Consider the following 26,447-nt stretch of genomic DNA (forward strand, 5'->3'; position numbering starts at 1 on the left):
TGTAAAAAAAAAGCCAAACTGATGATGTAGGTTTGTTTTCGTTCTCAGCCATTCAGCCATCTCTCAGGTAATTTCCTTTGGTTGTGTTGAGCGCCATGAACTGACAGTCTTCAGAAATTCTCTTTGTAGGGAATCTCATGCTCGTTAGCCACACGGCCTGTAGTGTGCATGTAGAATAGAAGGAAGTATCATAAAAATGGGGAGGGTTTTCAGTGTTCTGTATTAGATCTTCTTTTGTTGCTCTAGCACTTGCCACATTTTGGGACTGCCTCACTTGTTCAAGAGAGAATTCTGTAAAATTAGGAATGATTGGAGGGGTGGGGAGTTGTATATCAATAGTTCAGCTATATTAAAAAAATAAACACTCTGTCCTGCAACCTTTAACCTTCAAACATGTGAGTTGTCTTTGGGCATTTTTGTTGCTTTGAAGCATTCCCCGTATTGAATGTTATGTTTCCCACAAAATTCAAGAGTAAGTGAGGTATTTTTAACTTGTTTAAAGTGAAAATGAAATATGGCGATAGAACTGTAAGGAAAAAATCATTAGCTCACAAAGTGAGGAGTTTATAAAAGAAAATTGTGTTTCATGAAAAAAGATAAAATAAGCTTATTTGCAAGGTATGTTTTTAAGTGAAAGCATATAAAACCTCAATTTTGACGTTAGAAATTCTAAATGCTGGGATTTTTTCCTTTTCTTTTTTTCTTCTCCTCCTTCCTGTAAGCGTAATGAGTATCTGTTTTACTCAGACTTCTGACCCTGCACTAAGATTGATGAAGTAGCAGAAGGTACAAAGGAATGGTTAGAAAGAGTTTAGAGAAAAGTTAGGAAGGTTGAGCCAATACCAACAGAATTAAAAAAAAAAAAAAAAAGACTTTATAAGAATGCAACCCACCTTGTATCAAAAGCCTGAGAACATTCAACAGGGCCTTTGCTGCTTGTAGACCTCCAAGGACATTCTTCCCTTGTTGAGCAGTAAGTAGAAATGTGAACAACAACATGTTACATTGCTTTTATTTTGTGAGAGCAGTGTTTACCACAGACCTAATGAATGTGCAATTATTCTGGTTTTTATCAGTCTCTTGTACTGGTCCCTACCTTCTGGGTTCGCTGTTACAACACTGCAACTTCTGAAAGTTTGTTGTTGTTGCTGTTTGTTTGCTTTTAATCATCACTTGTTATCAGCACTTAATTTTCTGCTTACTGGGTGTGGGAGAAAAGCTAATGTCCTACTGCCATGCGTCACTTGTATATATTCCCTTTCACAATAACTTAGGATGCTTGACATTCATGCAAATGTAGCTTTTGAAATATGTATTTATGAGCAAAAATCTTCAAAATCTTTACCCTGTGTGCTTTAAAAATAATACTATTAAAAATTATGGAAGAGCAAAATGAAGGAAATATAGTTATACTTCTTCATGTCACCATCCACAAGAACAGGACTAGAGGTGGAAGGAAACAACATCAGAATAACCAAGAAGAGGATGAGTGAAATGTATGGTGGTATTTTAGGGAGGGGAAACTTACAGGAATTTTCTTCTAGAAGCTCTGAAAAACTTCTGATTGGTTTGTTGGAAAAATCTCTCTGATGTGTGCAATGGAGCAGCAGTAGAACTTAGCTTGCTTTGCTGCACTGAAAGCCAGCGCTTGTGGCCTTGTCAGGAAGAATAAGATCTTTTCCTGATGTTTTCTGTACTATTTGCTGTTAGGGATCAGTCTTCCTAGGTCCAGGTGTGGACTGCCTTCCCTATGGATGGCAGGCACACGAAGCCCTGCCACAGGAGAAAAGTAAAGGTGTGGTGTGACTGAGCAGCAGAAAGGCAGGCAGGGAACAGGTGCTTCCTCATCTCTAGTTGGGGCCCAAGAGGTTAAGTGAGGAAAGGACAGTTTGAGTCTCATCTTGAGTGTAACGTTTTTTGCTACAACTTAATCCAATCAATTCTTATTTAAACATCCTCTGAAAACGTGGGTCTCGTTCCCATTGGGTTAAGTGTGCCTGTCTTTTGATGCAATGCAGTCCTTGTGCAATCATGGGTTTTACTGTGAAAATCCACACAAACTATGTTGAATATTAATTGTAGTAATAGCATTAATTTAAAATATCCCTGAAAAGGTCAGGGCTACTTTTTTTTGAAAAGCAATGCAGGAACTTAATAATACAATCAATTTTGCATAGTTTTTACTGACACTGAAGTAATCTAATAGGGTGGGATGAACTGGAGGCAAAGAGTGTTAATGCTGGCAGCCGGGGTAATTCTGGATAAGCCAGAAACGGAGAGTGAAGGCAAGGAGAAAAATCAGTCAAAGCACTTTGTGGATTTAACTGAACCAGGTTGGGTAGCTCTGCCAGCCACGCAGCCTCAGCAGCACTGAGTGTAGTCACATGAAAATGCTGGACAAGTAGGGATGTGGTTAACAGCACAGAGGTCATTCTGCTCACATTGCTAGTCTCAGGAGCTGCAGTGACAACTGATTGTAGAATGGTGGACTTCAGATTTTTTTGAGACAATTAAGATAAACAAAACCAGGGGAAAGGTTGCTGGAAACAATTGCAGTTTGTTCGTTGCACATTTGTCATTGAGTATAAATGAAGGTTTAGCCTCTAGATATAGAATGAAAATTTGGTTTGAAATCAGAAGGAGGAGACAAGAAACAGCTTTTCTTATACCTGCACCTCAGTTTTCATCCCTGTAAAACAAGGCTTATTTAGCAAGAGGGAACATGTATTATTTGTATTAATGTCACTGTAAAAAGCACATAACTTTGAGGTTTAGTTACGGAGCTGGTAATGAAGCAGACACCCTTGGATCTTAGAGCCCTTGAATTTGTACCTCTGGTATTTGGGTTAGAAATTCCTCAGAAAACCATTACTGAATTAATGACTAACTTTTGAATTTTATTTAGCAAGCACAGCGCATCTCTTCAGAAATTCTTCTCATTCTTATGTATTGTTACCAATTTCAGAAATACTCAGTTTCATGTTGGCTATAGACATAAAATCTGTGAAGTATACTGGAAAAATATGGTTGCTGTTTGACAGACTGCGCCCCTAAAAATTGAACTCTACAAACTCTTTGTGTAAGAGGACTTGCATTTTTTTCCTGAATGCTCAAAACCACTGCCTTCCCTGCCCCCACTTGAATGTTTTTCTCTATTGTTCAGTGTACCCAGGAAAAATAAGATTCTGTGGTTTATAATTAATTTTTTTTTTTACCCACATAACCCATAGGGTGTTTTTTGAATTTTCTTATTAAAAACACTCCATCCTTAGTCCCCCAAATCAACAGCGCAACACTGATACCTAAGAGATTAGTTTTTCAGTACCTTTCTTGATGTAAGTGACACAGAGATACTTGCAGATCCAAGTTGTTCAGACAGTTTTGTGAGCGAGTAGCCGTGCTGTGCAGAATGGCAACTAGTACCACAGTCTGCTTCACTGGAAGATACAATGTTGGAGAGAATACCAGTTATCCTCTCTTCTCTCTTAGATGGGTTTGCTGATGTGCTTTAGGAATGATAATGAAGTTCCACGCTTGCTGCCCTTCAGTCACTCCAAATTTGATAGATTTACAACAAGGTGCTTTTTGTGAATGACAAAATCTAAGATCTGAAACTCAGTCTCACTGCTTCTTCACCAACAGCAGGGTTTGCAAATAGAAAACCATGAATACTATGGAAAATAATCCAAGCTACTCCCTGTCAGTGTGGTGGCTTTGCAGTGCTAAAAGGAGTAAAGTGTGGTAGGTGGATTTGGTTTTTTTAATATAAAAGTGAAAGTGGCAATTTATACCGAGGGTGATATATTAGTGTGAAAGGCAAGCTTTTGTCCTACCTGTTGATGCTCGTGAGTAGCTCCTCAAATTGTCCTTCCGGAATGCCTTTGTGGCACAGCCCAGACTGCGTTGCAGATCTAAGGGTCTTGCGTTTCTCTGGCCTGTTCTTTGTATAACTGTCTTCAGAGTATAGCCCGCTTCTGTACGGTGGACACTTTGTAGCCTCAGCATAGCGAACATTTTATACGGAGTTATCTGTTTGTGATTTTCTTGAGCCTTTCTCTAAAAGGATTACACAATTAGTCTAGGCCAGTGTTCTGCCCAGAGCAACAGCCGTCACTGCCCAGCTCTCCTCTGATATTCCCTGAATCCAGACTTCATTTGTGAAAGGTGCTTTTCTAGTTTTGGCTGCATTTTGGTACATTTGAAGTATGATTTTAACATTTAGTTTAAAATTATCTTTGTTTTCCACATAGTATCTCAACAGTAAATAATATTAGTGACCTATGATTTCTTTTTATCCCTGCCCCCACCCCCGCATAAACTATTCAGACTTTCATTTAGAAGCACAAAAAATGAACTTTTCCAAAAAATGTTATTTTCTAGGTGAATACAGTAAATGCATTCCATTTCAGACTGATATTCAAACCGCGCATATAGCCTTTTGACTCAGATGTATTAAAGTATTGAAGATAATGTTCTCTTGATAATGCTTCATGATGGGAAAGCATTCCTCCCTTTCAAAAAGTGCCTTTGTGTTTCTCTTACTGCAGCGTTCCCTAAAAGATTGATAATGTGGAGCTTTATAAATAATCCTTTCTGCACTGCTGTAATTTAATGTACGTTTCTGGGAGGACATGCTGATGGGTAGATATTTATAGGAAGTATCAAGGGGTGCCTGACAAACTGAGGTGTATGGTTTGGCTTTGAAGTCGGAGCTTGGAGCAGAGGAGGGTGTTGATGTTGGTGAACAGACCATTCGCTGCTGCGCAGTGTGAGCATACTTTGTGCCTACTGTTCCCAGCCCACCCACCATGTTCTGAGAAGAGCTCAGCTCTTCAGCTGTTGTAAACATTGCTCCAGCTGTGTGAAGCCAGTGGAGTGGCTACAGTAGTTGCTGGAAGGCCAACCCAGGCCAGCCTTAATTATGCAGACCTTTTAGAGAAAATAATTTAAATGTTCCCAACATTGAGCAAACAATGATTTTCTCTTAACCCTACTATAGCAGGGAGCCCTGTACCTGAAGGACAAGCCTTTTCCTTTCAGAATAGCTTCTCTTCCTGAAAGCCCTCACTGAATCATCGGTCCTACCTGGCCATGCCTCTAAGTCCAGCCCCTTTTGCCAAGTATCTTCTTTCTTTCAGAGGGAAATTTCTCCATGCAAAATTCTGCCCTAATTTTTAGACAAATAAGGCCATAGAGATTTTTTTATTTCCCCCCCTCACTTAATTTTTTTGAGACCTGCAAATTTTGGGATACCAGGAATCTGGTTTTTAAGACTTAATGCTGCCTTTTATAAATACACCTTTGTGTCCTTTTCTTCAGTTGTGCATTTCTTTTGTGGAAACAACCAGTTGTGTAGTACTGTCTTTTGGGTAGTGTGCCTTGTATGGCAGGGGGAGATTGAAGACTTTCTGAGCAGTTGTTTAGTGTGGCTGGTGTTTGAGGCAATTGTTCCATGTGGTTTGGATGGTTCTGTACTGTTGTAGGAACAAGAGAGGGACATTGAATTAATTGTTTCTGTATGAATTATTCATTACTTTTAAATTAATGAAACTGAGAAGAGAAGCATGTGTTAAAAAATTCTAGGGTTCATCAACTGCCATCTGTTACTTAAGTGAATTTAATGTTGGGGCATAAATAAGACACCAGTGAACCTGAGTATCTTTCAGTAACAGCAGAATTTTGTAGCTGAAAAGGAGTGTAAATACGAAACAATAGCAACAGAATGGAGTGAGAGAATACTCTAACCAAAGATCTGACAGGAGGCATTACTGCCACTGCAGGTGTATGTTGCAGATAATATAAGCACTTGAATAGCACTGTTCTGCCCCTCCCCACACACTTGCTGATTAGCAGCTTGCTTCCCTTCCTGAGTACAGTGAGAGCTGGGGACCCTGTCTGATCCTGGCTTCTGAATTAGGGTTCCTACCTGGGAGGACCTGTATCAATGGTCCTCCTCATCTCCTCCCAAGTGGAATCTGATATGGATTCACAAAGTGGCATGGAGGGGGAAAGAAGCAATTATCCTTCCATTACCACCTCAAACTTCCTCTGGTTTGGGACTGACTTTAAATGGTGAATCTGTCTGGGGATAGGGAGGGAGATCGTTGATAAAGCTGTGAATGTTTGAAAGTTTGAGTTACGGGAAAGATCGGGGATGGAACAACTCATGATCAATACATGGTATGTTGACAAGTACTAAAAGGTGTGCATCGTAACTGATAGGACTCTAAGATGCTTTGTATACGTGACCTGAAATGTCAACCAAAACATATATTGAGTTCTGGGAACTGGGGATCACAGTACTTAACAGAGATTTTATGTTATCTCTGTGGGACATAGTGGAAAATAACTTGGTGGAATTCAAATGATGATTGCTAAAGAAAACATTTACCTTAGTGGCCTGCACAAACTCGGATAATTATGTAATACCTACTTGAAACTCATCTGTGTTTCAGCTAGCTACAATATTTCTTGATTTCTTGACTTCCTGGGATTAATATTAAACACTTGCTGCATTCCAGCTGAAGGGAGGTTGTCTCCTTAGTGACTGACATGACTTTTTTGCTTTTATTTGAAATACCTTGTAATGGAAAATGGGTCAAAACCAAAATTATAGCACAAATTGTCTATGATACAGTGATACTGAAAAACTAGTACATCCCAAGATAGCTTTGTCCATTTTACCAAAGCTTATTCAATGCTGTGATGTTCTGCCCCACGTGAACCCTGGGGTTCAAGTATGTACTCAATAACTGATTGCCCAGCAGAGAGCCTCCAGCATGGCCAACAGTTACTGGAAGTTATTTTTGCCTCTCTGGTGCACGTGCTGTCGGCTCTTCCCTGAGCTGTGCCTTTTGCGTTGGGAGCTGTTACTATTTCAGTTGGGTGGATGAGGTACTGGGTAGCTGGGTCACTTGATAAAGTGTCCTGAAGTCTCAGTGTATAGATTCACCACGCGTTAGGATAAGGAATACTTTGCTGTTACCCAGGTTACTGTAACTACTGTGAGGTAAGTGTGATTTAGACTGCGAATATTGTATTTAATCGTAATGCTCAGAGCAAGCAGCTTTGTTTTTTGTGGGTTTTGTTTTTCTAAATAAAAAAACAGGAGTAGAAATAAATAAACAACCCACCCCATGTTCAGCTTGGTTGCATTTATTATATGTGAGAAGGCTCTCTTTTTGCACAGTAAACAGCTTTGCTCTTTCCCCTTCTGGTAAGAGCAACTAAGGGTTTAGCCTTTGTGTCTTCCACCTTTTTGATGGGGCATCTTTAGCTTTTACAGCCATTATTCCCTTTCAAGTCTTCTAGAGGATTTATACCAGTTTAATCTCTCCTGCTGCCCCCCTTCTTCCAGATCCTGATCTTTTTTTGGGTAGGAGGCAGTTGGGCCACCCTCTTAGAATAAAGGCTGTTTCACTTCCTTATGTATGTAAATGTTTCCACATATTAAGCATCAGTTCTTTTACTAAACTGCTTAGTTTTTGCCTCAATTAGGTGTTAAATTATCTCCTCTCCTTCTGATGGATACTGGCCCTTGCTGCTGAACGCGGTCTGACTGAGGCCCTGTGTCGGTCTGTACGCTGAAAGCAGCATGCTGTAGTTACATGCAGCGTATTACTGGCTCTTGATAGAGACCAGACACTCAGGGGTTCCCAACCTTTTCCTCTTTGTAGGCTTCCTAGCATTTTCTCATTTTAAAAGCAAGTTTCCACTGAACTCTTCTGCTTTGTTCTCTGCAGCCCTGTGGTTACGGGTATGCCACTGCCATATTAGCAGTGGTACCAGCACTTTGGACTTTGTTTTCACTTGGAGACTTTGTATCTTGGTTAGCTGTCATTCTGTTAGCATCTTCTGGGAAAGGCTATTCTCTATCACTGTTTATGGTCAGAAAAAGGTACAAGATAGTCCAGTCCTTAGTTAATTAGAAGTATAAACAGCAGTGGCTTCACTGGAGCTTGGTACAGAGGGACACTGTAGAAGTCGTGAACCTCCTGATTAGCTCTGTTTGGTTCGGGGCAGGCAGGCCAAAGCTGTTTCCTCAGTGACCTTTCTGCATGCGAGATTTCATCTCCTATTCCTGCTTGCTTATGTTTATTTTGTGGGAGTCATACTGAGCGTGAAGCCACTCAAAATATACAAATGGGGAGAAATAATTCAAACTGCTTGTGATCCTAAACCTCCCTCTCATTGCATATAGAAGGCTAAAGCTGGTGCGTCGTTCACTTCTTGCTTTATGCCCAATGTCTGTGCCTTTGGGAAGCTCACGGCGCACAAGCTGGATTCAGGTATGTGTTTCCTGAGCACTTGCACCTCATTTGCCAGGCAAAAGAGGCTCCAGAATGGTTCCTGAACAAAAGATGAAAAGATGAGTTGTGTCTGTTTGTGAACCCTTTTCTTACTGTTTTGGAGGGGAATTTGAACAGCAGGCATAAAGATGGGATCTCTACCTTGATTAAATGTTGTGGCAACCCTGCCCCTGAGCCCCAAGCTGCAGTTTGACTTCAACAACAAAAAAAGTAATCTTAAAAAAAAAAAAAAAAAGAGTAATATCAGTATGCTGTTAAGAGTAGAAAGCTTGATTGTATCTCAGTAGAGCACCAGCAATACCAAAGAAGATCTGAAGATGCTTGCCTGTTTTAAACAAATTTGAGAGCTTGAGAAACAACTTCCAGAACAGCTGAACTCCACATCTCTCTGTAATATGATTTTTTTTAACATCACCCCTCAGTGTTTTTTATGTTGCACGATGTCCATTTCTGATTCTACTTGCTTGATCCCAGTTGTCTGCAAATCTGTGATGTGTAAACTACCACCCCCACCCCCCCCACCCCCCCCCAGCCCTGTGTATTTTGGATGAAAGAAACACAATGTAGCTTAAAAACTACTGAGTGGAAAGATAGAACTTAATTACCTTTTTCATTTTTGCTACTTTGTTTATGAAAAACTTAGTCACTGTTAAATATTTAATATTTAATGTCACTTAGTATTGTACTGTATTTAGGCTCTGTCCTTCCAACCAAATGGCATTTTTTTTTACATTTGATAGAATTCCATTTTACTCAGCTAGTCCACATGTTTCTAACTGCTAAGAGTTCATGTACTATTGGAAAAAAATCTTAAGCATGCTGTAATATATGTGCAAGTGATATAAAGCAATGGAGGCACAGCCCTTGTAGGCGGGGATCCAGGAGGGAGGGCAAAATGGCACAGGGAAATTGAACAATAAACACTAGAGTGTGCCCTGCTTAGCCAGTGATATGTTTAACTCTTGCTTATCTAGAGGGAGTTCTATGCATTTAACTGCTAACTAAAAAGTATTGCTAAGAACTTTGCCAGAGATTTTTCTGCTATGAAGTAGAAGTTGAGGTTAACCTTTTGTGGTAGTGGAAGACTCAACTAGAAACAGGCCTGCCCAGGAACCAACGTTTGGTTTTGGTTTGTTTTGTGTTGTTTGTTTGGCGTGTTTTGTATTCCCCTTCCTAGCTAAGGAAACCTTATTGGTCTCCAGTGTCATTTTAGCACCTGGATGAGTTCCAAAGGGTTTAGGCTCAGACAATCAGCGTTTTAGACTCTCAGTGAAACACTGACAGCCACAAAATGTACGTCTGTCTCTCCAAACCACGGTGTCATTCAGCCCAGTATTTGGCCAGTGTTGGATTACTTGTTTCCTTCATTGTTTGTGCAACTTTTCCGTTATAACTCCTGTCAGTGGTGAGGTCAGATGGCAATGATGACATTCTTGGCATAGCTTTTTTTTCATACGCTTAGAAAAAATAATCCCATAGTAGCACTTAATCAGTTTCAGTATTGCCTTATTTGTCCTATTGGCTTGATGACTTGACTCCTCATCCAGCTACTGTGACTACAGCCAGGCAAATGTCACAGGGCGGTATTTGCTGTTACTTGAATAAAGTTATGCTTGACCTCTCATATTTGCTTTCTCTTGAAGATTTTATAAGCAAATTTTTATTCCTGGTAAGGAAAGAAGTTGTGGGAACATGGAATTGCGCAAATGCATGTATCAGCAAAACAGTAAGTGTGCCAATTAGTGCCGCTAGAGACAGGAACAATTCCTACAAGAACTTAGGATGATCGCACAGCGCAGACCTGAACAGGAACTGTTGTAAGCAACAGGCAGTGGTAAGGATTAATGTCGTATGAGCAACCAGTATGGACGGTGAAACTGCATGGAAAGCACAGAGGGTACATATTGAATTAATGGCAGCTAAACTGGAAATCTGCAGATCTGCTGTGAATAGAAACTGCATCTGATTTGTAAATGGTGGCACTTTTATTATGGTGCATTTCTTAAAATGCCAGACCTTAAAACTAAAAGATAATTCATTAAATCGTAGAAAACCAGTGCTTTGGAGCAGGCTGTGCAGCAGCTTCAAAGGCACTTGTTCAAATGTTAGAAGACTGGAAAAATCTGTTCTTACATCATACTCACAGAATTTCCCACTTGAAAACAGTGACTTCTAAAAGTTTGTCCTGTCCTTTTCCAGCACTCTGTAAGAAAGACTTGGTTGGTGGATACACCAGGGACTTCATGAAATATTCACAAACAGATCCTTTTATTGCAGTGAGGAAAAATTTGATGCATATAAGAGAACGCTCAGCTATTCTGTGTTGAAATGTTTCTTGCAGTATTGTTGCCATCTTGGCAGAGAGACCTCATCACACCTTTTGTACCAAGCTATGTTAAATTCAGGAAGGCAACCCTGACCTTTCATGCCTCGTCCTAAACAATGCTCACTACCAGATTAAATCCTGAAAGCTGATGTCAGTGTTAAAGCCAGGACTATGCTAGCTTTACTCTTGCTGCTTGCAGAAGAGTGTTAAGAAGTTTGGCTTAGGAACTTGTATGTTTGGTACTCGATGCTACAGTTCAGATGTAGATGTGCTTATTGTTTTTTTTTAAACTACCTGTTTCTAGAAACATTTACCTTCCCAACTGTCAGGATTTTCAATGGTCTGCTTCTTTGTCTTTGCTGCTTTTCATGAGAAGAAACTTTCCAAGTCATCAGTCATTTGTCATTCCACTGACACAAGAACTTCTAAAAGTAGTGGCTCCCTTTTCCCTCCAACTTACTTCATGTGATGCCACTGAATATCCAATACTACATTCCCAAGCAATATTTTCATGGATGTCTGCGTCCTCTTTAGGTGCATCACTCTTCTTTGAAAATTATAACACGATCGAAAATTGTAGGAAAGAACTGATTGACAGTAGCTTTTCTCATGTACTAGAGGTCAGGTGGGTGGGAAAGAGTGCATGGGAGGATGGAACTGCTAGAAACAAATGTGGAGTCTGATTATTAAGACTGGTGGGGGAAAAAAAAAGAAACAAAAAGCCGACACCGAGCAAACAGCACCTCAAGCTCAAAAACTTTCTGTCAATTATTTGTAATATGAACTATCAGAGTTACCTCTGGCATTGAACTTCTTGATGCAAGGGGCAGGACCTCTCTGATCAGAACTGCTCTTTATCATTTTCAGGCCCTTTAGCCCATGCTCCCCACCCTCTCACCTAGAGAATCAGTCTGTCCAACTTCAGGAGTTTCCTGTGCTGTATGTCTTTTTGATTTTTTTTTTTTCCCGAACAACTTTTTCTACTTGCATTGGTTCCCTTTATGGATAGCACAGCTCCTACATGCAGAAGTGTTTATCATCAATGTATTTTCTTTATTTGCTTTGTCATGGTGAATCTTTCTTTAAGAAATGTTGAATGGCCACATTGTCTTTTGAAATAAATCTGCAAGGGCTGAGGCCCTCAGGCATCAAATCACTGATTTGAGAAAGATGTATCTGTGGGTTTTCTAGATGTCATAAAAACACTTTTAACAAGAGTGGGTTAGTTAAGTAATGATCTTGCACCAGAACATGGTCTTGCTGATCAAACAAACAGTGGTGCTCTCTTTTTTTTCTTTTTTCTCTTTGCATATTTGCCCACCCAGTTTTATTATTCTCATCTTAAATGCTTGTTTCATTATCACTGTGTATACGTGATTTGGTTTCTGAGAGGTGTTCCAAGGGTCTCGCTATGGAAGGTTTAACTCTGCAGTGAGATAGAAAGAGGCCAGGACTAATTTACTGAATGTGCACAGGAATTAATATAGCTTGGGAACGGGCTGAGCCATGCACAGGCAGCTTGATGTGACTTCTCTGTGGCTTATTTAGGTATGAGCTATTGAATTTTTCTTCTGTCTGTGAGGTACATCAATTGCACCAACACTTACCTAGGTATTTTTATGAATAAAGGTGTCAGTCCTCACGTAACTCACTACAGTGGAGTAAGCGCTGGATTCAAAGCATACACTGGTACTTCGAGTTAGGCTGGGAGAGACGGCAGAGGGGGATAGAAGTCCAACAACAAGCAGAGGAAAGCAGAGAGCACGAGTAATGCTGTGGAATATTATAAGGAAATACTAGCTACAATAAGAGAAGTAAAAGGCCTTGATTTCTGCCGGCACTTCCTTTGGGTTTGGGTCCTAAACGGACAGAAGCTGCTAACTGCTCTTTGAAAGGACTGACTAACAGGCATGCCTTCTCGCCAGTTACCTGAAATTACAAAACAGTGTTTTGCAAGGTAGGAGTGATGCTTTCACAATGCCTGGAACAAAGTCTCCCCTCTGCAATACAACAGATACTGGTGTCAGCGTGAGCGCCCGGAGTTAGCCATGCTCAGCTTTAAATGCCCTAGCCTGACTGCACATCCTCTCATCTCTCCTGTCCATCTTAGAGAGACAGCCTATTTGCGTCCGAAAGAAGGCTTGAATTGACAGTAAAGCTACGCAACCAATCCACGGGATGTTACTGGTGTTGGTAAATGCTAATTATATACTGGGTAATCGTACTAGAAAACATGTTGGAACAGCTTTCAAACTGCTCGTGCTATTTTTAGTAAAACTCGGCTATATTTACTTTGCAGTCAGTTACTGGCACTGTAGCTACCGCTTTCTGCTATATTTATAGATAAAAAATGTAGTGAAGGTAATGGGTCAGGCCATGCGCTCTCAACAAGAGGCTAATCCCAAACTGGCCCATGTTCTCCCTGTGCAATGTGGGCAGGAGATCACAGTGTGGTCGCTGCCCCGTTTCTCCCTCAGGCGGGTGTGCATAACTAACCAGAGGCCAGAGCTCTTGCTCCAACGTGGAGTTTGGAACACTTGCATGCCTTAATATGCCTAGGAATTCCACAGATAAGTAAAAGACCCTGTAACACAACTGCGAGGGAGAGAAAAATCTTTTCAGTAGCATTGATGCCACTGAGATGAGATACAGATTTTAAGGCCTGAATCTACTGTACCGTTCCCAAAGGTGTTTCCCTCAGTGCTGCTTGATCAGCCAAGGCTTGGCAAGTAATTTAGACTTTGTAGGAATTTTACATCTATTTCTAAAACAGTTTAACTGCATTGTGCCTATGAGAATATCCTTTCAGGAATGGAAATTACTTTGATATGCTCCCTGAATAATAATTTCTTACAATAATCCTGTGATCGTCCAACTGAGATGATGATACTTGCAAATAGGAAATCATTAGTTACTGTGCAAACTGACGTGCTGTCAGCACTGCGGACCGTTTGTTGCGTATGTGTAGGCTCACTGCTGCTGGCTCAAACCTGAGCCCCAAACTACCTTGTTGCTTTGAAACTGCTGCTCTTCTAGGGCCACCTTAAATGTCCCTCATTTCATACATCCCAACTAAGCATGGCTGTTTACCACTCATTGCAAATAGGGAGTTTCTTCCCACTCTGCATTTTAAATAAATGACAATGCATTTACATCCCTATTATTTATTTGAATGCTACGATTTAAGAGCCTAAATGCAAGTTTTTCCCTTTATTTCTGCAAGTAGCACTGCAATCATAACTTACAAAAAATGTTTAAAATACAAAATGTACATGAAATTACAATACAAGGCTCTGTAAACATCTAGAACTTAATCTTTATTGTCCCACATTTTTAAATATAAAACTTCAATTTGAACAATTTCTGAACCTCAAGGAATGACATCCATTGTGAGTATCAAAAATAGAGTTTCAAAGCTTTGTTTGTATCAGAACAAAACTCTCATGTTATTTTCATTCTTTGGTTTAAAAAGGATGGCAGTTCCCCCGATAACATGGAAGTTTTACTACAGGAATTCAGATTGCTAGTTTGTGGTAATTTCAGAAATCATCCCTCCTTCCTCCCGGATTAATATAGTATTCCTTAATTTTTTGTTTTTAACATTGATCTTTGACCCTCTTTTTAGAAAAGTTACCTCATCATTAAGGCTTTCCTTCAGGATAATCAAAATTATTAAAAAGTTTTGGAAAAGTACTCGGGGAGAAGAGAGGACTTAAGGGCAAGGAAGCGGATGCCAACAGTTGCCAGGTTCTGTTGTTTAATTAAATTTGCATAGTCCAATAGAGATTGTGTGCTTTTTATATCACTAAAATTATACAAGATTAACAGTCTTTACCTACGTTATCACACAAGCTAAAATAAAATTAAGACCCTTGTACTGAAGCTTTTACAAGGCAAATACAAAACTGCTTTAGTATCCAAAGCTATATATATATTTTTTTTTAATTTCATTTTTAAATAGGAAAGCGTCTCTATGTCTACAGGCATCAAGGTATTTAAAGGCATCAGAAAATTTAGTGCATAGCAACTCCGGATTGTTTGGGCTCCTATACTTTAGGTACAGTGCGAATTCCAGCTACTTGGAGAACTTGCAAGGAGAGTCTGTACCAGTAGGATAAAGGAGCATAAATCCCATACAGACTGAAAAGCTTTGAAGTTAGACTTCTACAAACAATGGTTAATGCAAAAGACCCAATACACGAATGAGAACTGGAACGTGCCTTGCCACCAGCACACAGTCTGAGGACAATTACATAGTTTACAGCATTGTGTGGGGGGTTTGGGGTTGTTTCGGTTTGGGTTTTTTTTAGGTGTTAAAAACGTAAGTAGATGTATTTCTGAGCGTGTGAATCCTTTTGTAGGATCTTTTAACGTACATGAGTAGAGGACAGAGTAAAGCACCATCGCCGAGGGACAATGACAATACCACACTCTTCAGATTACAGCCCTGACAGTTTTTTTTCTGCAAATGTAAAAGATTTGCACCATTGAACAGTACATTCACAAAAAGGATGCTTAAGATTCCCAGCACGCATATAGTGGCCTCAAATTAAGTTGTCTGAACTAACTATGAAGCACCAAGGTAGTAGCCTTAGGCTGTACTTTTACAAGGAAGTACACGATAGAGTTGTAATTTCACCTGCTTAATGTATGGTCTTTCTAAAAGATCATGATTCAGCTATTACAAAGATGGGATTATAACTACTTTAATAGTATTGCTTGGGTGCCAACTTAAATTTAGGTGTAGTACTTTGTCTGCAAAAGGCTCAATGGAAAGTTTTCCCCATGACTGTCTGCCAAAATGCACCATCAGTAGAATCTGTGTTTACTCTTACAGGTGCCACAGTTCCGTGGTGCTATCCCCTTTAAGACCATTTTACTGTGATGTTAAGAGTCTCCAGGAACTCTCTACAGAGAGGGCCACGTGTTCCACATGTGGTAAACCTTCAAAATGTCCACAATTGCCTGAACTAGTTTCAATGCAAATACACTTTCTGTATTTCACAATTTTTGACTGTATTTGCTCTTAATTTTCGTTAGAGCATCGTGGCTCACCCAAATGAGGAACTAAAACTAACATCTCAAATGTTTTGATGTTCAGTGTATTTCATATCTTACTTTGCTGTGAATGTTGTACCCTGTATGTTCCACATCAGAAAGCTTTGTAAACGACAATGTCTTCTGGGGGAGGGAGATGTTTGTGCCCAAGACAGGCAGTTTCGGATCCTCTCCTAAGTTTCTAATCATAGAGGCCTGAGGTTTTTAATAACTACGTAAACAGATTGTTCCAAATGTATCAGATTATGTGGGCAAGGGAAGCGCATCCTTGGAGCACATCTTGTATATTTCTTTGGTAGCTTCTGCTTCACGTTTACAATGAAACATGGGCAAATCATACTACCTAATCGCTAATCCACAGTAAGTTTCTTTTTAGCAAACTGACATTTACGGACAGCTTAAATTTAAGGAACTGTCATTGCCATCTCCTTAGGACTTCCAAGTGGCATGGTCAGGCATACAGCGTATAAAAGATACGGATGTGATCAAACGATTTATTGCATGGAAAACTGGAGTGCCACTGGACTGGTGATTTCAAAACCATATTCTGCAGGGATAACAGGAACACTTAGATCCTCAGCAAATATTAAAATGTCTCTGTATCTAACATGGCTTTGATGTTGCTGCTCTTTAATCTAAAATCCTACTGCTCAAATCTGATTACAAATGTAACTTCCTAAGAAAAAGCTATTTCAAGAAGGAGCCTGTGCTAATAAAGAACAGGAAGATTATCCACAAAGTTACAAAAGTTAAATTTTGGAATGTCATTTCTATCCCAACACTTTCATGATGGAATGGTCTTTTTGCAGCCTATCAAGTAACATTTTCAGTTTATAAACAAGTGCAGATCTACATTTGGCTTTGCTTCCTATGAATCTAAGAAAGAAAATGCTACAGTATTTGTATACACAATGGCTTCCGTGGCATTGGCTTCAGATGACAGGTACGATTTGCCACTGGAAGATCGTATCTTAAAAAAAAATTAAACAATAGAAGCTTTAAAGGCTTTCCAAAATGACCCAAAGATGTTACAAATCATCAGTTACAAACTATACTATCGCTAAGGGAAAGCAGCACACTGAAGATGTGTATTAAATCTTTTCCGACATTCAGTACTGTGAATATTATAAGAGAAAACTAACATCTCCACACATCTGAAGCACTTACAATATAAAAGTATTCTATTTAAATGCAAAAAGCGAAGCTTGTTTGTAGCTTTAAAACAGTTAAAATAACTGGTGTAGATTCTGTGTGTCCATTTTCAGAAGTCTCTTTACAGCATCTGAGGAACTATAATTAAAATGCTCTGTCTCTACATCAAAAATGTAACCCGCTAAATGGGCTTTGCAAGGATCCGCTGTTCCAGTTCATAAAGGCCACAGAATTGGAAGCACAGTAAGTCTAAAGAGGAAGAGGATGAAGAAGGATGCAGAAAAATAGTGAAGTTTTCATGGACGTTCAGTTGTGAGCTTATCTGTTACTGGATTCCATCAGATATTCCTGTCTCCAGAGATCCAGGACATGTACGTGCAGACTGGCTGGCCACTGTTGTTCCATGTGACACTGAGATCTGAGACATATCTCTTCCTATGATCTCATTCACTAAAAAAAAAAACAAACAAAAAAACCAAACCAAACGTTAAAAAAGTGACTTTTTTATGCTTTCCAAAAGGCAGAACTCATCAGCATATCCCTTTTAAAGAGAAGTACTTCAGTGCTAACCCTTGATGCAGTTAAGTAACAGAGGATGAGTGAGGAACCTCACTTCAGTAGCAGTTGAGCAAGAGGCAAGGAAAAAAAAAAAAGTCCTGTTTTCTCTTAGTATTGCACTTTACTTACCATAATCCATGTTGGAGAATCCCTAAAACACTTGAAGAAAATGAGCACATACATACTGATGACAACGAGGTAAGGGAAAGGCACAGCATAGGTCAGTTTAGAACAGATTTCCCCACAGACCTCCTTCTGTTCAAGAGTGTCACAGGCGCACCAAGTAACTCTTAGTAACTCTTTGCTCTTTCAAGCTACTTACAGAACTTCCTCAGAACGTGGATTAGGGTTGGTAGAATATTCTTTTTAACACTGTATACCTGTTTAATTGGCCAGTTTTCTCTATACTTGCATTTCTGAAACTGCAGTAACAAAATCTTCCTTAGTTATCAGTCAGCCTTTCGATAGTGAAGCATTCAGATGGGCTAATACGTGGGTCACGTCTGATCGTGTGTCTGTGTGGGCGTCAAATTCCGCAAAGAAGTCAGCTATTACTAGTTACAAGTGAGGGACACCACTGTGAATACGACAAAGTAGCTCTTAGATTATCAGCAAATGACAATTTTGAGGTGTTACTCTAAAGCCTAGATAATTGATTGTAGTACAATTGCATTTGGAAGATGACAAAAATAATTATTTTAATGGATAAGTGTAAATGTGGTGATATAAATGTCCATTTTACAAAATGGGCAATGGTAAGTTTAACTAAGAAAACTGAGTAATATTCTAAGTGGAGATGAAAAATATCACATTAAATACTAACAATTTTTAGATAACTTACATTTTGGTTATCATCTAATATTTATTACTTAATAGAAGAGGCAGTCAGATCTGTTGTTTTCCACAACTGAGTGGCAATAGGTACACAGCGTCTCTTATTCAGCAAGACTGAATATGCTGAATTATAGTAATAAAAGCGTCTGACATGAGTTCGGGGGTTCTATAAACAGACATTTAATGTGATCCTTTTGCTGAGTAAGGACCATTCATAGTAAAAATAAGAACTCTTTTTGTTTTGCTAGTAAGCTGCTTCTATTGAAAATCTTAACAGACTTGGAACTGAGCCTTTTGCACTTTCACTCTCCAGTGGGTAACTTCACAGAGCAGTAATGAGAGACATCACCACCCTTCATGCATCCTTAATTTTCCATGGCAGGATTTAGCTTCCTACTAACCATTCCTGTCTAGTAGAAGCATAATCAAATCAATCTACAGATAGTATAAATTGCTTTTTATGTTTATAGAGTGTTCCACAGTCCGAGCATTGCCTTTTGCTGCTGCAGCAGCATAAGTGGGTTTGAAGGAAAATGTAGTGATACTGCGGATGCTCTGAAGTACATATAATGTATATAAAATCCAATTCTGAACACAAGTTTTGTCTGTATTCTTTTAGTTTACTTAGGAAAGCTTTAAAATTACCTTATGTCATATACCTGTATGTAGCCAGGGAGGAGGTAGTTGTTATCTGAAAGTCCATCAATGGCAACAGTATTCACTTGCACGAAGGCAAGGACAGCTTGTTAAAAATACACAGTATTGCAGCCCAAAGGTTAAAACCGGTCAGCTGAGCTATGTAATAACCAATTCCCTCGAGTGTTGCAAGACTTGCAATTTATTTGGATTCAAAATTTTTCATACAATGAACTTAACTGGCACTATGACACCAAAAATCGTGTGACTGCAGGTAGGATACTTTTTCAAGTATTTTTATTATACCAACACAATGCATAAGTAAACAGCTGTTAAAAAAAACAAGACTACTTTTTTTAAACCAAATTTAGATGTTCACTTGTAAGAACTCTACTCCATCAGTTTCTGCCAGGCGCTCACTGGCTTGCCCTAACTACAGGACCTTGAACAGCCATTGTCTGCGGAGCGCTACCCAGCAGTTGCTTTGTGCAAATCAAATAGTGCAGCTGCTCAGTGCTACTAAAACTTTGATGAGCGGTACAACAAAAAGCAGCACAGCTAAATACCTGTGACATTTTGAGATTATCAGACAGTTACTTCCTTGAAGTTTTGACAGATGATACGTACATGTACTGGCAACATCAGAACAGACTGGTCTATGCTCTTGCAACGTTTTGTAGTTCCCACAGGCCAGGGTGTTTAACTCAACAGCATGTAGCCATGTGGCATTACATTTTCCTTAAATCACCTTACACTGTGAACACAATAGCTGGCCACATGGGATTTTATTTGCCAAAGTTCTGCATAATTCGTTATGTAGAGTATTAAAGTTACAGGTCAGTTTGTGTTAGGTTTGTGTGTTGTTGGGTTTTTTTGTTTGTTTGGTTTTTTTTTGTTTTTTTTATAAATCATTGATTTGTTTACAAGAAACTGTTTTATGGCTCAGTGAGATAGCTCTGTCATGCCTTTCACTTTGCTGTGGGAGAAGTATTTTTGGCAACATTTTTAGCATGTGACCAATACAGATTTATCTGGTTCATATGGATTTACATTGGAAACATCTACTTATCTCCTTCCCAACAGAAATTTCTAGTGGAGTAGTTTTACTTGCCACAGTAATTTTGTTAGGATTGCTAACTTTTAAACCCAACCAGTATTCAAATGTGCTTTTTTTTTTCTTAAAGAAGAGGTATCTAAATCGGTGTTCTGTCAGAGCACCATGCAGGCCTAAATAAAAGGCCAGAATCCTTTTTCTGTGATGTCTGGCAAAGACATGTTTTTGCTTTTTCACAGACCATAGTCTCCTAACACATCCTCCTATTTTACACTTTCCAAGAGTGCCTGTTTTAGCTCTCTGGAAATCTGTAAGAAACAAATGGTCGGGGGATGCCTGCAGACTCTGGAAGACTATATGTTGATTTAGATTATTTACAGATGCTGGTAAAAGTGCTTCGAAGCCAGCGCAGCCTGCAGAAGCCAGCAGCTGAGATCAAAGTGCTCTGGCCCTCTGTGGTGCAGTAGTCTGGCTGCCAGGTTTGAGTGATGTGGTGACAGGCTCAGGGAGGAGGCAGGGGCCCGCTGCCTGCCTGGCTGTGCCCAGCACGCTTGTGAGCAGAGGAAGGGATCAGTGGGGACAGGGGAAGTACCCATCCAGCATGCAGGCTAGCAGATGGAGGCAGGGGCATTCAGACCAGGAAAGCAGCTTTTCTAGAGAAGGCAGCTCTTAAAGCCTGAAAAAAACATTGTAAAGAAGCCACACTGAATATTCACCAAAACTAGGCAGCCTGGAAGTCCTTTGGAAGAGCTTACTGAAGAGTCATACAGCTCTGCTTTAAGGCAGCAAATAATGAGATGCCTGCATGTATCTAAATTGGGAAGCATTTGGCTTTATATGAAGGACGTCCTGTGTTCACCAGCGTTATCATAATTAACTTGTCTCTGACAGTGGAAAGGTATAAATTAAAGAAGTTTAGAATGTAAATCATGTAGTCAGTAAGAAGAGTTAAAATCCTGCATAGAAATGTACAAGACTGTAGGTGAAATCATATGATGTTTTCTTTTCTGTATTAATTTGTGATGGAGAAAATTAGGTTAGATTAAACACTAAAAGAGAAATCCCAAGGTTAATATTCGAATGCATGACACAGCAACTTCTTCCACACATGTCAACCACAGAACCTTTAGTAGTCTGTGATAAAACAGAAAAACTTTATTCATGCGCATGAACACAGGTTTTCTGTAATGTTGTCTAGCAACATCCAAGTCCTTGAGTGGCAAATTGGGAGAGGAAGAAGTCAATTTTGACAGCCCTGAGAAGGGACAGAGCTCAGGCTATATGGATGATGCGTTATAAACAAAAGAAAACTTCTTTTCTGTACTTCAGAAGAACACTTTATCCTGCTTTTGCTACTTTCAACTATGGGGTGCGAGGTCCTAGAAAAATAGCTAGAAAGGTTTCATGTGCTCTTTCACTTAACCTTAAAAGCCATCCAGTTAGCAACCAGATACTGGGAAACCAAGGTATACATGGTGCTTTTACTACATGCACTTATTTTTTATAAAACTTCCTTTCTTTCTTCAGCACAATTTCTAGGGGAAGGCTGCAGAGCTTGTTCAGAGATTCAGTAATACAGATCTTGAGTATGTTGTTAAGGTCCTCTATGGTCTGGCTGCCAGGTTCATTTGTGTTGTGTAGTTTATACTTGGCGCCTCTTTGAAGAGAGCCAATCTCATGAGACTTAAGATGGAGGTGAACAGTTAGGTGAGTAGGACCATGACTCTTTCTAGTACCTTCTTCCCTGCCCACCCCCTCCCCCAATTAAATCACTCTCTGTTTGGTATGTTTGGTGCCAGGTGTTCTAACTGCTAATCCCATACCCTAGACTTCTGCTGTCAAGAGATGAGGAACCAGAAATATTTTTAAGTACTAAATAATTAGAGATCTAGCTAATATTTAGTACTCACTTAGTACCTCCTGATCATCTAAAATAGTTTTGGATGATCAGTGTCAATTGAGTGGATAACATCAAAAATGTTATCAAATGTTTTATGTGCTAACAATCCAGGTTGCTAATCCTGACATAATGATGGATCAGATCAAAACAGAAAGGGGAGGCACACACTACGCTGTACAGAAATGTGGCAGGTTCCTCCACTACAAGAGCGGTAACCGCATTTTGAAAATTTGTGTCAGATATGGCGTGGATCAAAATGCAGTACAGCTTTTTTTTTTTTTTTTTTAAAAAATCAGGCTGTGAAATGGCAATGATTTTAACAACTTTCCTATGTCTGTTTAATTGACCTCTATCGCAGTTATTCCAGATATCAGAATTTCAGCTGTCACCTTATTTGCAATAGCTTCACCTTTTTCTTTCCTAGTATTTACACATAGTGTAAGCTGGCTGGTAAATTTATACTAATAGCTGAAAACAGATTTTGCAGAACACAATTTAACATGGGAGGGAGAAAACCTTCTGCTACAGACAGGTTAGACTTGACCTGGCGATACTGTAGTACTGTATTGCAAATTTTTTTGTGGTTTGGTTTTTGATGTGTTTTGTTTTCTTCTTCCCCTTCTGTGCAGCATAGAAAAAGCAAGAACATGCATTGAAAAAACACTGTAAGTCATCTGGACGCTCAAGCCCCTGTAAACTTTCAAAAAAATTAAGTAGCATACTAACATCAGTACTGGTGGGACAGAGTAGAAGGTAACTGGCTCTGACTCCTGGATCTGTTGTCAAGCTTGTAAAACAAAAGCAACCACATATTCTGTTTTATTGAGTTGTTCCCACTGTTTTGATTGCACACAGTGTTCCACTTGCTTTTTTAAGTCCCTACTGACTGCACACATGAAAGACAGCCGAGCCACTGAGAGTGACAGAAAACTGGGCCACAGCTCCTTGGAGGCCTCTTCTCCCTCCCCCTGCCCTTATCTTTTAGGCTGAGGGCTTTGCCTCTTGGTCACTGAAGATTTGCAGTGGGACAGCTGATAAAATTATTGCTCCAGCTGTTTGCTGCGTGAACAGACAGACTGTTGATGAAGATCTCTTAAAACTATTGCAACTTGCAATCCAGAGTTTTAAGATAAACTAAAATTAGTTTGAACAGCTCAGCCATTTGTGCAGTGAGTGACACATACAGCCAGGGGCAGTAATCTTCTCAGCTGTTCCACTGGAGATGCATCCTGCAAGCAGTATTGACCAGCCTCTCAGGGGAAATTCTCACCTACACAAAGCTGACTGAACAGAACAAAGCTCTTGTGTTCTGCAGCATGACAACATTAGGAAAGCCAGTGCTTTTAATGATAAGTTGCTGAGTGTTTTGGATAAATTAAAAGGAAATTACAAATTCAGAGTAACAAGTTCTTAAAAGAGGAACTGGTGCTTTGATATGTTTGTAAGATCTATGCTTTTTTCCCTACTGGTTTGTTTAATCAATTCTACAGTGTCCCCTTAATTTATTCTCTTAGTGTGGGACCAATCCATACTTTGTCAGTCAACTTGTATAGCTGTGCCACCTTACTAACAGTTTACATTAGAAGAAGACTGCATTTAGGTGTAGCATGATCTCTTAAGACGGGTGAAGTTCTAACATCGTAAAGGCATTTTCTTTTTAAATCAAATGCCAACCAAATACTAGCATGCTTCTAAACTGCTCTGTACTTAATTCACCCCCTCTGTAAATGCTGAGAGACAAATATTTCATACTGAAGCACAAAGGAAAATAGAAAGGCCTTTAGGTTCAGGAAGTGCTTCTGGGAACAGTGCAAGTGACCTCTTTTCCTTTGCAATCTTTGGTATCTTTCCTTTGGTAATCTATAATCAGCATCTGTACTTTCTACAGGACAAGAGAATCTCTCTATTAGGCAGTTACCAAGCATTTTAGGTTTCTGTAGGTCAAAAACACTGCTTGAAAACCTCCATAGAGAACTACAAGCAAACAGGTCAGATTACAAACCATTAGATATGTAATGGGCAGTAGTAGAAATCCAGGGAAAACACATCGTGATGCTTCCCCAGGATGTTCTACCAGCCTCCAAAATGTGTTTGTGCTAAGGAATTCCTGAGCCAGAGACAGTATCTGTTGTGCTGAATGGTCCCATTTGGATTTTTCTCCCTGGGTTCTTTAAGGTCTGTGCAAAGTTCTGTCATCTGCAACATTCTGAGACAGTAAGTTCCAAAGCTTAACTGCGTGGAGCTGTAGCAATGCTTTTTTATACGTTGAACTTACTGAATGATTACTTGGTGGTTACTTAGTATTTTCTCTCCCAAGAAGTATTTTTCATTACCTTTTCCATGCCACCTATTCATTTTATTATACTTAGCATATACTCCTCATTCATTTTTCTGGCTGGAGAGTCCTAGCGGATTCAGATAACTTCTGTTCCAAATCTTTAGTCATGCTAGTTGTCCTTAACCAAAATACCCCGCAAAACAACAGGTATGCACCTAATTCTTTTATGACATCGAGGACAAGATGTGGGCACATACTAGATTATATAGTGGCATTTGTTCATTCTTTGCTGGTTTCCTAAATATTCTTAGCATTTATTCATGCTTTTAAAAGTACTTTTAATGCTACTGAGCAAGTTTTCACAGAATTGCCTATTTTAAATTCAAGACGGCTTTAAGTGAGAATAATACAGAGAGCTTGTCACTGTATGCACAGAATTAGGGCAGGTTTGGTTTTCTTCCCCTTCCCTTACCCCAGTTCCCATTCCCTTAACTGACTGATTTTCTTTTAATCACAGGGTCTTCCTGTGGAGGGTTCTAGACAGTTTTTGTTTTCCACTACTCTGAGTAGCTGAGCAGCAGCAATGTCACATTTACCAACTTCCAGTCCCCTGGCTCCAAATTAGATTTAAGCAAGAGGTTATATGTTACAGTCAATAGTTCAACTGTTGCTCTTTCAGAGCTGTCATCTGGCACGTTATCCAGATTGTCACTGTCTGTTTATCAGTTTTACTGACACTTCAACTTAAGACAGGTCTTGCAACACATCCCTTTTTCAAAGGATTTTGGCACAAGACACTCTAGTTCCTCACTGTGAACATCAATATAAAAACCTTTCTAAGTTCATTTATCTAACTTTGACTGAATTCCTGATTTGCCATCTGTTGGCCAGGTTTCACATTTCGCCTAATACTTTTCATGTTTTTTTCTGTTTTCTGCATTTGGAAGCAGCTTGTAGTCTCTCTCACTGCAGAGAACTCATACATTTAATCTGAACCTTCATAAATAGTTTGTATACTGCTTGCAACTATTTTATCATTTTGACCACCTATGTTTTACTTAAGTTTTATTGTTTTCCTACAAAAGAAAGATAATTTTTTTTTTTTTTTGAATCAGTTCCTTTGTACCAAACTGAGCAATGTTTCCCCTTGTGGGTTGTGACTTGGTGCTCCAGGAAGCACTCATCACACTTACCCGTTCTATAAAGGATGACTCAAGTATTCCATCAGTCTACTTCCTGCCTGTGCAGATTGTCTGATCTCCTGTAGCACAAGAGGGTTAGGGTCGCTCTCCCGTTCAGCAGCATAATTCAGAAGCTATACTCTTCCTAAGACAAGCCTGAAGGTTAAATCTGTAAGCATTCTGTACTGCTAGTTGATACAGTTAGCTTGCCTGATTGGACATTAAGTATTCTTCAAGGTACAGAACCATTCTACTAACTTTCCCGTGTAAATCTCTCTTGCATGAGTACCATGCTGACTATGTTTCTTGCACAAAATACCCATTATTTCAATTTTTAAAAATGTCATGTTTCTCAATTGTATTTCTTGGATGCTAGCATTTGTGTCCAAGCATGTTTCTCCCTGGGTCTTGTTTTCTGTTTGCGTGTGCGCCTTTTAAAAGGAATCTGTTGGCTTGTGTTTCAGAATTCTAAGTTCGGGGCTTGCCAACCTGTGTGTCACACTTCCATTGATGATACTGGTATTTGGGGGTTATTTTATTATTAAATTGAGTTTTCATTTTTCAAGAACTCCTACTCTTCAACAATTATTCTGCACCTACTAGATGCTGAGGTGCACAGGATGTAGTCTAGAACACAGAAATAATCTAAGCCACAACTCTTATTTTACTAACTGATTTGCTGTTTCAAGATACAGAAGTTTCAACTTCACGTAGAGAGTCCTTCCTCTAGTTTCACCATTCTGAACAGTAGCTACTTACCTTACTAGTAACGTTTTGGTATGTAAGGAAAGCAGAACCAAATCATTTCTTTGAAAGATGCTAAAAGACCAACATTGTGATTTATTGTTGTTTCGTGGGCAAACTTCAGATCTGTCACCAGGCTAATTGTGTGCAAGTTTTATTAAGGCTATTCACAGAGCTTGGTTATTTTATTTTTAACAATCTCAAAGCTACTGTACACTTACCCTTTCAAAATCTATGGGGAAAGTAAAATGTGTTCTATCTGTGTGTTTATATATATGTGTGTGTGTATATACATGTAAAAAAGGGACAGTATATTTCTTTGTTATTTTAGGCATGTTTGTAATAAAATGAAAACACTTAAGAAAAATGAGTGTAAACACAAACATGACCAATATACCACGCGTTAATTTCTAACAT

The 26,447-nt window shown here is 39.3% G+C and overlaps 1 protein-coding gene across 2 annotated transcripts in view; it reads right to left on the reverse strand.

The window, feature by feature from the left end:
• Nucleotides 1-13,931: 13,931 nt before the first annotated feature.
• The window catches only part of NFATC3 (nuclear factor of activated T cells 3), a 72,394-nt gene continuing 59,878 nt past the window's right edge, over nucleotides 13,932-26,447 (reverse strand). Inside the window, exon 11 of one of the 2 annotated variants that reach the window (XM_086469606.1) lies at nucleotides 13,932-17,295. In XM_086469606.1, coding sequence (XP_086325732.1) covers nucleotides 17,171-17,295 — 125 coding nt within the window. In that variant the 3' untranslated portion in view covers nucleotides 13,932-17,170. Of the gene's footprint in view, nucleotides 17,296-25,316; nucleotides 25,367-26,447 lie in introns of those variants that run through there. The other variant, XM_086469607.1, reaches the window with a different exon arrangement.

Source organism: Leptosomus discolor, chromosome 8 (assembly GCF_034619465.1).
Source record: "Leptosomus discolor isolate bLepDis1 chromosome 8, bLepDis1.hap2, whole genome shotgun sequence".
NCBI lineage: Eukaryota > Metazoa > Chordata > Aves > Leptosomiformes > Leptosomidae > Leptosomus > Leptosomus discolor.